Here is a 13637-nt window from a genome sequence, read left to right on the forward strand (position 1 = left end):
AGTTCGCCTTGGATTTACACCAGCGCCTTCCAGAGCACGCGGTTTATTGGGATCTTAGCACCATAAGCTGATATTTTCTTATCGACGTTTTACTGATTTCACGTATTTTTCATTCCATTTTATTTTTCTGGCTGCTGTCGGACGGAATTGTGCCATATTGGAGCTGTCCGTGCGCATCAAGGGGGCGATACGCGAGGCTCAACCTCCTCCTGAATGCTTTGTCCTTGCATGACATGAGCGAGACAGAAACATCTGGTGTGTGAGTGTGAGCGTGTGTGTGTTTGTGTTTGTGTTCAGATACCGTTCAATCAAAAGCTTGCAACTGGTGTGTGCTGTGGAGAGCAAATGGCCATAAGGCGTCCACCTCGCAGCGCGCACTGATCCCTGTGATGTGGATGTTGCCACACTTGGTCAAGCTTCTGTATGGCTAAAGCCGGAGATCTCCTAACGACCGGACACATTTTGAGGAGATAAAACTTTTTTCCCTTCTTCTTCTTCTTTACGCATCACCTCGTTAATGATGACCGAGAACAACGAGATGGAGAGCGAGTCGCAGCTCCAGCGCTCTCCAAGCACCATGTCCATCCAACCGATGTCATCCAAGGCAAGTACCAACAGTTTTGAGCTTTCAAGTCAGCACGCTCGTCTCTGTCTGAGCTCTCCTGCAGCGCACGGCCGAATCTCCCCGAAAGGAGAAATAAGACACTGAGTCATGAACGAAAGGAGAAATTCTTCACCTGCAGTTTGGTATCTTTTGGTATTTTTCCACCAGCCTATGTAATACTGATGACAACACTTTACAATTGCAGTTGTATTCATCATGACTGCGTCACTAGGTGTAACCTCACACGTAGGGTCTGATGTCACTCTGTCTCCCCTCCCTCCCTCCCTCCCTCTCCTTTTTTTTTTTTTTGCCTCTCCAAACCTACTTCCTCTACACACACACACACACACACACACACACACACACAAACACAGGCAGGAAGGAGGATTGATGTTTAGTATTCATTCATGACGTGCATTTAAATGAGAGGGATTTACACAAAAGAATTGTTGGCAGTGGCTGCTTATTGGAAATGCTTGTGTCAGACCGACAGTCCTACTTTTTCTGCCGCGCTCACACTTCATACCACAGCCACGTTTTTTTCCCATAGGTGCATTTTGCAGCTGATATTTAGAACTGGTTTCGTTTACCGTACAGCGTATCCCTGCCTGAGCCCGAAATGCCCGTACAATGTGTACTTATGATTCATTTTAATTTGCTGACATTAACGGTATAAACAAAGTCCTCGGGGGCTGGCCTCCAAGTGCCGGAGCTGTGAAAGCTTTCTCTGTGTGTCTGCTGTTTTAGTGGAAGGCTTTTAAGACCCCTTGATTCATTAGGACCAAACACTTGGTACAACTTTCCCTTAGATGAGTCTTTGTCTCCACCCCATGCCTCCTCTCGCCACCCACACACACACACACACACACACACACACACACACACACGTAGTTTGCAGCAAAGTGACACCCCTGCGTAACACAGTCAAGCACATCACCGGTCGACTGGCTCCACGCTTCGTTCGAATGTTTGATTTCCTCTGTGAGAAGCAACAGTCGGCATTGTTGCGAGACATTTTATCACCACTCTCTGTCCACCACGGTTAGATCCAGTTCCCCACTCCTCACCAGCTGCTACTGGAGATACTGGCCGTTATCTAGTGCCAAGCGGGACTGATTGGTATTCATATGATTCATCAGCTGCTCAGGCCTCAACACATCAGAAACATTTCTACCACAAACTAATTGGGCTGACCATTGAATCGCCAGCCTGGTTCCTCATCTCCCTCCGCTCTCCCGATCGATTGAGGCCGTGCTGGGTGGATTCCAGCGCCCCGCGTGGGAATAGATTTCACTTTAACCTTCACCCTCGCGCGCTAATAGGTGTTTGATATTCAAATGAAAGGTTAATAGTTTCAACTTTTGAACTTCCTCTCGGTGCTCAGGATTCAGTCGCTCTGTTTTATCTTGCAACACATAGGATTCTATTATGGGGTCTTGTAGGAGAATATTGAAGTTAATGTCAGTCACCAGAAAAAGGCCCTGACCACACAGAAGCTTGTTGCTACATGCAGGCGCAGCTGCTTCGAAAACGCCTTTGAAAAGCAGGTTGTGGCCAAGGAAGCGTGTATTTAAACTTCTGAAAACCACTTGAACAACGCGTCACACAGCAGGCTTGCTGCAGTGGACGGTGTTAATAGTTTTACACGGTGTTTGGCATACACTTATTATATTACTTGCCCTCACTGGCCCCCACTGTGGGTTTTGCTTTTTTAATAAATACCTAATCAGATGACAGATGGTACAATTACAAACTCATCTGCTCTGTGCAGCATCAGAGACGCAGCACACAGAAGCAGGAGTAACACTTCACTTACATGACAAGAGTAGGGAGAGTTCACTGCAAAGATGTCAGCAAAGGTACTTCTGTCATAAATGAGGGAAAGGGGGTTGGTTACTTCACTGAGAAGTTGGAGGTGTGTAGCTTGTCGCCTGCAGCTCTTCATCTAACAGCTCCTTCTTGTTACATTCCTCAGAAGCTTATTAGTTTATTGGAAAAGTTCAGAAATCCACAGCAACTCTTGCAAGCAGCACAAGAGAGGAGCACACGCCAGGCGCACCTAACCATAGCAAAGATGGTCTTGCTGGCAGTGCGTTTCTTGCACCGCAGCTCAGTGTGACCAGCCTGTTATACAAAAAACACCTGAAATTTTTCATACATGATATATTGACATTTCTGCAATATGTGTCATATCTTCTTCTTCAGATGGCGTGGTTAGGCTGGGGGAGATGGCTTCCAAGCTAGAGACCACGGTTCAAAGATGGCAATTCAATATTTGTAGTTGTGACCCCACTGGATGCTTTTGTACAATTTGCAGTTGTGTTTGTGACATTCGAACCAAGCTTTTTTTGCCCCCTCAACCTGACCAGATGGTAACCACAGTTGATAAGTGTGCAGAAATGTGAAGTACATTGCCAAAATGTATTCTGGTGATTGGGTTGAGATTGAAAATCCTTTCCCCCATAACTACTTTATACACGTAATCCAGACCATTCTTAAAATTAAAAAGTAATCAGCCACAGGGTTTAATTTTAGAAGGAATCAAATCAGACACGTGGCCACGAGTCTGTGGTGTTTTTAATTAGATAAGGATGACGGGGAGAGAGGGAGGGGCTCGCTCTGATAACACATGCTCCCTGGAATCCACCGGCAGTACGTTTCCCGTAGAGATGAATATCGGGAATTGGGAGCAGAGGAAAACAGTTCCAGGGGGATTAGGAGGAGAGGAAGCATGGACTTTGTCCCTGACTCCGATGTATTTTGGTGTATTGCCAAGGGTGGTAGAAATGTGAGCGGTGGAACAGATGAGATGCCTGAGCAGGAATCACCAGCCAGTAGTGTCGCTCCTTGTTGAGAACTTGTTGAACTGTCAAGGCTGGTGACGCATCTGTCTGACAGAAGCGCAGGTAAAACTTTTTTTTCCTCCCAGATGAGTACACGAAACAATTCAACCACGGAGATATAAAGACTTGGAATTATAACCTTCACCATATATGTGGGCGATTGGCCCATTTGTCAGCTTGCCTACAGTGTGACAATTCATCTATGCGTCGCCTTTGGATTCTTCACCCAATCTTCTTCCATCGACGGGAGCACTTAAGCACACACACACACACACACACACACACACACACACACACACACACACACACACACACACACACACAGGTGGCTGTCATTGCCTACAGTGTAAAAATGAGAACTTGCCGCAGCTCCAAAGCTAAATGACGACAAGTAGTAATACACTTTGCAGTTTGTGGCCAAGTGCAGCTGTTTTATTTCACTCCGGTGCCTTGTACTAACACTTGAACACAGCATGTTGAGTGATGGAAACTTAATTCAGAAATGTGAATGGGAAATGGGAAATGGGAAATAAAAGTGATGGTGTTTTCTTCTTTTTGTCGTCATTATTAAATATCCACTGTGTGAGCAGACATGAAGGAGATAGAGAGAGCTCCCCTAATGGAAATAAAGCGGCAATCTGCAATTATGTGCTGTGAGAGTGCGGCAATAATTCAGTATCATCATTTTTACTCTGTCAGTGAATCATATTGTGCTGATATTATGATATTGTGTTAGAATTTTACAAAAGTCTGCTGTGCAATTTTATAATTCTTCATGAATATGTTTTTTTTTTTTACATGTTTGAACATTTTTCTTCTTCATGATATATAACAGGTCACTGCAACACAGGACTGAATATGAGTTACGAATGGGATTTTGCATACAAGTACAAAGACGCGCTAGCTGCCCTGTGAGGCTGTGCAGCTATGCTATGCTGCTATAAGCTAAATGCTGATGCAAAGAAAAAGTGAAAAGTTTGACCTGCTGATGACACAAAGTCAAATTGCAAGAGGATCGCCACTGAGCTTCTTCCTCTTGGGGACCAAGGATGCACATGGAAAATTCCATGGAAATCCATCAAATATTTTTTCAGTAGACAAGTGGTTGACCAAATCTTCATGTTTGGACCTAAAATACCTGTTTTTGTCAGTGGTTTTCTGAAACGATGACTGAAGACATTTTGTCCTCGACGCTGCACTGTTGCTGCGGTCACTAACCCAAACAGACCCCTCATGAAAGTCTCTCTTAAGCTATTTAAAGATGAAGCGCAGGAAAAGCTGAGAGGAGTTGCAGATATGCTACAGGGCATCCGGCTGCACATTTTGGAAAGTAACTGCGTTCAGCAGACTTAATACTGGATCAGGCAGACTTATCATTTATTCATGTAAGAGGTTTGGTTTCTCAATGCACATGTTTACACCAGACAGCACTAATTGCCGTCACTTTCATTCCCCCAGCTTGGTGAATACTGAAGTGCTGCTAATGATCTACAGGTCACACATGGCCGATGTGTCGACACTGTCATGTCTAAACTACAAAGCTCAACACCGAGTTGTCTTTGAGTCCACCCCCACGTCTAAGTTCACCACGCGTCTCATTAACAATCACTTCACTCTCTATGACACGGATTTGACTGACGTGAGCGAGGGAGTAAGTCGAGGAGGGAGGCTGAAGTGGGCCAAGGTCTTCATTAATTAATGTAACACCTCCACTGCTGTGATGTTTATTGATGTGACACCGGGGGAGAGGTGTGAGCCGTAGAAATGGTGGACGCTGGAAAGACTAGAAGTACATGCATTTGTGCATCACTGGCGAGAGGAGGCAAAAGCGTCTGATTTGTTTTTTCTAACAGCCATTGTGTCGTGCTTGCTTGTGTGTGTGTGTGTGTGTGTGTGTGGTCCTTGTGTGTGAACAGTGATTGGGTGAGTGAAAATGGCTGGATGATGAGTTGACAGGGCGAGGCGGCACGGGGCGGTTGGCAGAATGTGGGCGCCAAGCTGCACTTTAGTTGTGATCCACGCTGCTATTTCACAGAGTTTCTCCTCCATTAAACAATCACAGAGAGAGTGGGGAGAAGAAGTGTGTATGAGCGCAAGTAAGACTACGCGTTGTGTGTGTGTGTGTGTGTGTGTGTGTGTACATTTACATGCGATAAGGGAAGAGCGATGGCAGCAGCCTGTGATTATGTATCTCTTATCTCACACTCAAAGCGGGAATCTGCCAGGCTGCTGGGCATAATAACTTTAGCCAAGAGGGGAAATGGTTGGAGATGAAACCGGGTGAATACGCTCCTTGTTATGATAACCAAAGCCGTTTGCACGCTTTGCCCGTAGATATTATGAAACGTGTCATTTTTACTCCGTGAATTCTTATCCTCCTCTAATAAAATCTTCAGGTTGTCCCTTTACCTCTGTTCAATTACAGCTGTTCTATCCCCTTATTTCAGCTCTGCATTACCGAAACCATTGAAGCCACACAGTGATCCCTAAATATATCTTGCACCTGAGGATGATGATTTCCCCGTGTAACCGCATGTGACGCCAATGACCTAGAATCAGCAGGAAACTGTGTCTTTTACAGCACGGTTATCCTTCTTAAGTCGGAAATATCCTCCCTTGGAACAAGGTCGGACACTGTGACGTGCACCCTGGCAGAAAAACCCAATTGTGCACACTTCTTTTATAGACTGACTACGCTTAAAAGCAGGGTACGAAGCCTGGGAGAATTGCAACATGAAAATTACCGGCTTGAGAAAGTAAAATATTGTACTTAAAGGTCACATACGTTCAATGTGTCGAGACTGTGATAAAAACCATGGAGTGGAGGCAGGTATCTGTAGCAGTGGTTGTTTGTTCCACAATCTCTGCTATGATTCTTCTGATGCTGTCAACAATGAGATGTTTGGCACAGTTCAGTGGGAATAGGAGGAAACTGGAGGAAATAATAAGCACAAATCTCTCTTGCCGTAACACCTGTGCACACCTGGCCACTCTCTTACATAAAGTGATGCAACTGATTGTTGGTTTTTGAAAGACGCACTGGACCTTTTCACATGTTTCTGGACTGGTAAAGCTTCAGTCAGCATATATTTTGACCTTTCACAGCCTTCACAGCTGAAGTTACAGGCTGCTCTATTTGAAATGTTTTCTAGTGGGTGATCCACTTAAACAGTCCACAGTAAATCATATTAGAGCCACAAGCTTTATTTATGGCCACTTTCCCAGCGGGACTGAGCCTTTGTTGCTCAGGCTTTGTGACCTCTAGACAGATTGGAGAGTCCAATATATGTTGCACCATTAAATTCTGATGGAGGGAAGAAGAGCCACATATCGGATAAAAAAATAAAGGCTTTAAAGTTGAATTATGTCTGCTGTCCCTCTATGGAGCATTGATTTGGGGACATTTATGTTGCCTACATGTGTATGACTTGGTATCTGCATCGAAGATGTGAGAATTATGGGCTCTTACAGTTCCACAGGGACAGCTTGATGAAAGTCTGCAGCGGTGATTGCTGCTGCTTAAAGAATATTGACTGCGCAGGTGTAAATCTGGGCACCGTTATGCATTTTGCATGGCACTTTGAGTCATTTGTGAATTATATGAATAATTTGTTGAGTGCGGCGGCAAACCCAAATGTTTCTTTCAGGCGGAGGATTTTTTTTTGTGCAGGTGAAAGGCTTTTTGTAGGACTTCTTGGGAATAAATGAAAGTAGACTAAAACAGTTTCCTCTTCATTTGACAGGCATTGTCATGAAAATGCAGGGCATGGATAATACATGCAGATCATACATCACAACATGCAGCAAAGCTCGGCTCCTCCTGACAATTCATTTGAGGGATTCACACACATGAATGGGGACTGCGTTCCCAAATCGAACGTGGTATCACACTGGCTCGGATTCAGAAGTGTGACGCTCTCCGCTAATGTTCAAATAGAAGCAAATGGGAGTGCTTTTTAGGCTCACACACTGACAGACGATTAGATTAGCTGTAATTGAGACGTGTGCTTGAGCTGGAGCTATTGTGCCAGCACTCATCTGCTCTGATTGAGATAGCTCGGCTGCAGACGGTGACGCTGTGCACACAAAGCACGTGTCAAAGCATTGTACCGTTCCCATAAATGCCCCCCACCATTATTCATTCAGGCTTTGAAGTTCAACGGTTGTCATAAAACTGTAGATGTTCATATTTAAGGTGAAGCACAGCAATTCACACGTCGATGATTGAGGACATGGTGTGAAAAAAAGTTTTAGGTCAGCGTCATTCAAGGCTAAAGACTAGACTGAAATATGGTGATGAAGTGTTGGAAAGAAGTGAGGTAGCCTGCTCCATCTCTGCTTGAGGCTCGCAGCTCGAGGCTTCACCTGCTTCTAGCCCGGCACACACTGAGACAGAACTGTCAACTTCATTGTCGGTAATTTAAGAAACGGGTTTTGACGAATAAGAAGAGTGCACGGAATAACAAAAAAAAAGTCCTACTGTGTTGAATACTTTATGTGTCCATCGTTAGTCCGCCAGCGTTGTAGAGGTGCAACCCTAAATCTGTGGAGGCTGCGAATAGAAGTGAGCTGCAGATGGACCTGATGAGATTATTTTATCAGCTGCTTATTTTTTTCTGTCAACAGTCAACAGTCAAGTCAACAGCTTTTCTCTCGACAAGTAATAACGTTAGGAGGGCTGGGCGAGGTTGTTACTACAGTGTGCGTTTCTGCATTTGAGGTAGTGTGTTACCTCAGAGGCAGGAGTTGCTCGTTTATAAAATGCCAAAAGAAAAACTGCTGTCAACAATGTAACCAGTTGTCTTAAGGAGGTTTTAATGAGGAAATATTTAACTAGATGCAAAAACATAACTCTAAAAACTCTAACACCCTCAGTAGCCGATGAGTGTTAGCCATTAGTGATGGAAGATGGCATCGGTCACCGGTGCCTTTGTGTCTATGGCAGAGACGTTACAATCAAGGACAGATATTTAGGAACAAAGTGCTCCAGAAAGGTACAACAGAATACAATTGACACACGCCACATATCACAAATACTTGTTTACTGGAAGGTATGACGGATCTCTGGGTCCAGGAAGTCTGCAACGTGGTACTTAATGTAACTATTGTGTGTAGAGTGGAAAAAACAGACACACTCCACAACCTCATCCAGTCCACTTATCCAAAGCATCTGGAAACAGCAATGGAGACACACTGCACATTCCCCACAGGCAACAGCACCTGCAATGTCAGCTTGACTATATTTTCTCACCTTGTTCGTATCATTTATACAGTTTCAACTTTTAAACCCTTTATTAGGTACAATGAACAGACCAAACACTATTCTGTGCACTGCAAGCTACAATAATAAACTAAATTATCGGTCTGCATTAGTTTGTCTTCATCAGAGTAATCTGATGAAATGAGATTCATAATAGAGATTAACAGGAAGCATATGGACTCCGCAGAACCTGCTCTCAGTTACACACAAAGACTTTTTTGTTTCGTGTTCTCTCACTCCATGTGTCTCTCACAAAGATGCACACGCACACACAAACTCGAACAGACAAACTGTTTTCATATCTTATTCCCAGACACGCGGAGCTGTAAACAGCATGTCCCTGTAAAGTGATTATGTTTGGCGCTGAGCAGAGCGAGCGAGCGCGGACAGGCAGACAGACAGACAGAGCGAGCGCACACAGTGTGTCTGTGGCCTACTGATTATCTGTCTGCATGTCTGTCTCCACTGATCCATTCTTCCCCTGCGACACGGCCACGCCCTCACACTGCTCTCCCGCTGCCACTGCATGTCAGGGTAACAAATGGCCACCTATCCCCCCGGGAAACTGGCATCATCATCTGTACACAGAGCCGGAGGGAAATGTCAGGAAACATGCATTTATCTAGCCAATCAATGGTAGATGGCTGCAGAGAGCAGAGCTTAGAGGCGTGACAGCCGCTGATGTTCACGTTTTGTAGCCCGTTTGGCTTTTCAAATGCAGCAGCCATCAATTCTTTAAGGCCCCTTTGGTGGATACAGCCTTCAAGATACAAGCGCGGCTGGTTATGTCTATAAACATGAGAGAGGCATTCAATTTGATATTGTTTCGCATTGTAGGCGTGTGAGTTTGGCCCTGAGGAGGCATCCATCACTCTCCTGAAGATAGGCTGTTGATAAATGATCATGCTGTGTAAACTGTTTCGGTCAAAATAAGCCCGCCTGCCACCACGACAAACAGCAGTCTTTAATGTATGGCTGTGGGTGTTTTCAAAGAGAAAAAAAGCTTATCTTGTTTCACCATGGGCCAAACGCACAAGCTGCCCTGTTAAGTGAGACTGTGCGCAGGATGTGCTTGGTCCCACTGAAGGGTACATACAGATAACTTTGCTATTAATGTGCTCTTTCCTTATGAGGTGATATTGCATTTCATGAGTCACCCTCACTCCCCATGGTGCATGGATCAGAGCGGAGTGTTGTGTTTATGGATGCCGGGATATTGCCTTAGCTGTCCTGAGGGCGTGCTGGACATTTGTTATTGCTCGCAAATGTGCCGCAGCGTTCTGCTTATCTTGTGTTTATACTGAGCGTAACCTCTTTTTTCTTCGTCTCTGTCAATGTGTGTGTGTGTGCAGCTCCAGAGACTAAAGCGCTCGCTGTCATTCAAGACCATCATGCGCAGCAAAAGCGTGGAGAACTTCTTCCAGAGGTCCTACAGCGACGCCCGCCTGCCCCCGGATTTCATCACCGACCCGCCGCCTCCTTCTCCTCCGCTGATGCCTGGCTCTCCTCTCACCGGCGAACGCTCGCCGTCCATTTCACCATCCCTGAGCCCCAACCCCTCCATCGCCTCCCACTCCCCCTCTCTCAGCCTTTCCCCATCGCTGCCCACCAAGCCTCCCCGGCCTCAGATTAACCACTGTTTCCAGGACCACGTCTTTCGCAAGCCCACCAACTGCCAGCACTGCAAACACATGATAGTGGGTAAGGTGTTTAATCTACTACCTGTTTCATCTTTCCTTTTCTCACTGCCCTTCTCTGGCCTCCTTCTCATTGTTTATGTGGCCTTCAATCTGGTGCAGACTGGAGAACATTTAATGGAGAGAACATAGCCTGTTGTGCTCAGGGATACATATTATCCTCATTTCAAGGTTCTTAATGTAATTTTAGGATACTACTAGAACAGGTTTACAGGCTTTAGTGCGCAAAAAACACATCAGTTCTCTCATATTGTCCAGTGCTGCAGAACTGAATTCCCCCTCTGTCTGAAACACTCTGTTGTTGCCCCTGTCACTTTCTCCACTTGTTTCAGAGACAAAGTCCTTGAGGCAGATGAGGAAACCTTCGTAAAACACCTGACTTCAGTGGCTAATTCTTTCACTAAGTGGCCTTTGCCCTGTCTTCAAAGCAGCTCTCAGCGTTCATAGTTGTGAGAAAACCATTGGATTATTAACTGGGATTGATGCGGTTCAGATGTGGGAGTGCTTTTATCCCCAATTTGCTGCCTGCATGAACTGCTAGCCACCGCTAGTACTTCTGCTAAATCTACTTCCTGTCACTGTGATTGATTACAGACCTCAACCTGCTCCTCTGCGTTTGCATCTGTGCCGGTATTCTGCATGCAGTGTGGGTTTATTTATGTGATACATCACCTCGTTGTATCTGCACTCCTCTGCAGTCCCCAGACACAGTCCAGCTTCTGTCTCCTTATTAAGCTGATTGAGCAGAATTCATTTTGTCTTCAAAGTAAAAGCAGCAGGGGTTTTTTTGTACCAAGCCATCCAATTATTTTGATTGTTGTTTCTGCTCCTGACCAGAGCTGTCCATGTGGTCATCTACAACAAATATATTAATCTTTGGTTTGTAAGATAAAAAGAGACCCTTAATCATAAAAAAACTGAATGTTTTTTGTAACCTCACAAACAAGCAGAAAACATCTCAGTACGAAGAGTTTCCTTATCACAAATTCACTTGAAAACCCAAGATGACAAGACAAGACGGCTGAATGCCAAATCAAATATGGCTGAAATATCTCCAGCTGGTTTCCGACCTCTGCAGGTTATCTTGGAAGAGGAGCTGTTGATTATGAAGGTGTTATCGTCAGCACTGTGAGCAGCACCAGCTTGATAAACCCGGGACGGCTCTTGATTACCCGCTCTAAGTGAGCGGAGAGAAAACCAGCTCATATGATCTGAGGGCCACTTTGGTTCACTGGCTCTTTTCTGCCTGTTGCGGAGCTGCGTCCTGCTGAGTTTCTTTTTGTGGCTGCCTCCGTGTCTGTGTCATCTGCCCTCATTCTCTCATCTCCGTCCCTCCCCGCAGGAAACTCCAAACAGGCTCTGCGGTGTAAAACGTGCAAGATGGCTGCTCACCTGTGGTGCACCTCAGAACTATCGCAGCAGCCGTGCCATGGGAAGGTGCGAATACACACTCAGAATTTGATATTGAATTCATGTATAACATTGGTAGCTTTCCTTACATTTAGAGTTTCTGGTGAAGTATTTCTACGGTTGAGCGCCCAGTTGCAGGAATATATTCAGTTTATGCCCTAAATTTGACTTACGTAGAAATATAATGAGAGGAATCAACCGACAGCAAGCAGACGGTTGGCTTAGTCTAGCACAAAGACTGGGAACATGAGGAAACCGCTGGTCTGACACTTTTAAAGGTGACAAATTCTGCATAACAGCCCAGTAACTGGAGAAAATAGACTCAAATATGTCATTTTCAGGGTCATAAATGCAGATGTAAAGCAGTTAATTCCTGGTGTCCTTGCTTCCAGTTGCTCCCCAAGCCCCCAGGATGTGTGCCGGGCTTTCAAGTCTGTTAGATATCGTGGCAAACCATGCAGTGACGTCATGAAAGAGGCCACTGTGAAACAGCCAAAAATTTTGTTGAGCATCACAACCTCTGCAAAATGACCCATTTCATTATGAGAACTGGCTCCATTCTGCCCGATAACATTTAGAAATTCTCTGGTATGCACTCCTCCGGGTCATTCTTCATAGCGTGAAAGTGTTTTTTTGGCTTCTCTTTTAAAAGACGGCTTTTATAAGAATCAACAGGGCCTCACCTGTGACGCCCAGTATACAGTTTCCCTTCACAGATCAATGCTGATGTTTCTTGTCTTTGTGCTAAGCTAAGCTAACCTGCTGCTGGCCGAACAAACAGCTATGACAGCGGCTTCAATCTCAAGAACATTGTGAGGCTACAAAGAATAGCTTGAACCTGCAGCGGGGAACTTTTGTATGCGCTGGTGACATCACGGGCTCCGTTACTCTCCCACTGCAGTTCAGGCAAACCAGTCGCCACCTACTCCAGATTTAAAATCTCCTGTGAACCACAGAGAGGTTTATCTGACAGGCACAGGCTGGATTAGCATTTTGTGAACTTATTTGACAAGTATGCAGCTTGCACTCATTTATAACTACTTTTGCTGCAAAAAAAGTCATACACATAAAAAAAGGTCTATTGAGATGAGTATATGAATATATTGTCGACCCAGTCTGACCTCCCATTACTCTGATTTGGCCCAGACATTTTTAATAGCCGCATTATAAAAACTCAAGGCAACAAAAAACAGTTTGCTTGCAATCACGATTTGATTAGTTAGAAACCCTGTTACCATGGTGAATTCCCCATCAATCTGGACCGGTTGGATTGCTGGATCACTCAGAATTTACACCAGCACTTTGAAATTAATTTGATCTGAGCTGAAAGTTTCATGCAGCTGTGTGAAATGCCAAATGTCCAATGATTACAGTTTCGTATCAGTCAGGGACATGTCATGCAGATACATGATCTCAGTGCTTCATATTTGCTAACACACAGACACTGGAACAGTCTTGCCCCGAAGCCTACTCAGCCTCAATATACCAGCCACACGTGCAGTGTCAGTTAAAATGCCCACTAAACATAGAAGCTTATGGTAAAGGGCAGGATTCTGCCTCCACTCAAGAGATGTGAAGTGCTGCTGTGGCTGCAGCTCAGCAATCACATCACAGCCGTAAAAAAATCAGCTTTGTATGTATTCACAACCTTGTAATGATTATCAGATATGCAGATAATCAATAGTGAGAGAAAAAAATAAGATTTCAGATACTCTGGGGCCAAACGCAAAGATCTAGCATTTGTAATTTGGATGCTGGGTGAATGACAATGGCCAACTGTGAGTATAATGCAACCGGCAGTAAATTGGGGATGACTCAGGCAG

At 44.9% G+C, this 13637-nt stretch overlaps 1 protein-coding gene across 2 annotated transcripts in view; it reads left to right on the top strand.

Moving 5' to 3' along the window:
• LOC119014479 (SH3 and cysteine-rich domain-containing protein 2-like) overlaps positions 1 to 13637 on the top strand; it is a 27195-nt gene continuing 13558 nt past the window's right edge. For both annotated transcript variants that reach the window (XM_037089706.1, XM_037089707.1), the window contains exons 1-3: positions 1 to 604; positions 10060 to 10408; positions 11747 to 11841. In XM_037089706.1, coding sequence (XP_036945601.1) covers positions 518 to 604; positions 10060 to 10408; positions 11747 to 11841 — 531 coding nt within the window. In that variant the 5' untranslated portion in view covers positions 1 to 517. The remainder of the gene's footprint in view (positions 605 to 10059; positions 10409 to 11746; positions 11842 to 13637) is intronic.

This window comes from Acanthopagrus latus, chromosome 23, assembly GCF_904848185.1.
Source record: "Acanthopagrus latus isolate v.2019 chromosome 23, fAcaLat1.1, whole genome shotgun sequence".
NCBI lineage: Eukaryota > Metazoa > Chordata > Actinopteri > Spariformes > Sparidae > Acanthopagrus > Acanthopagrus latus.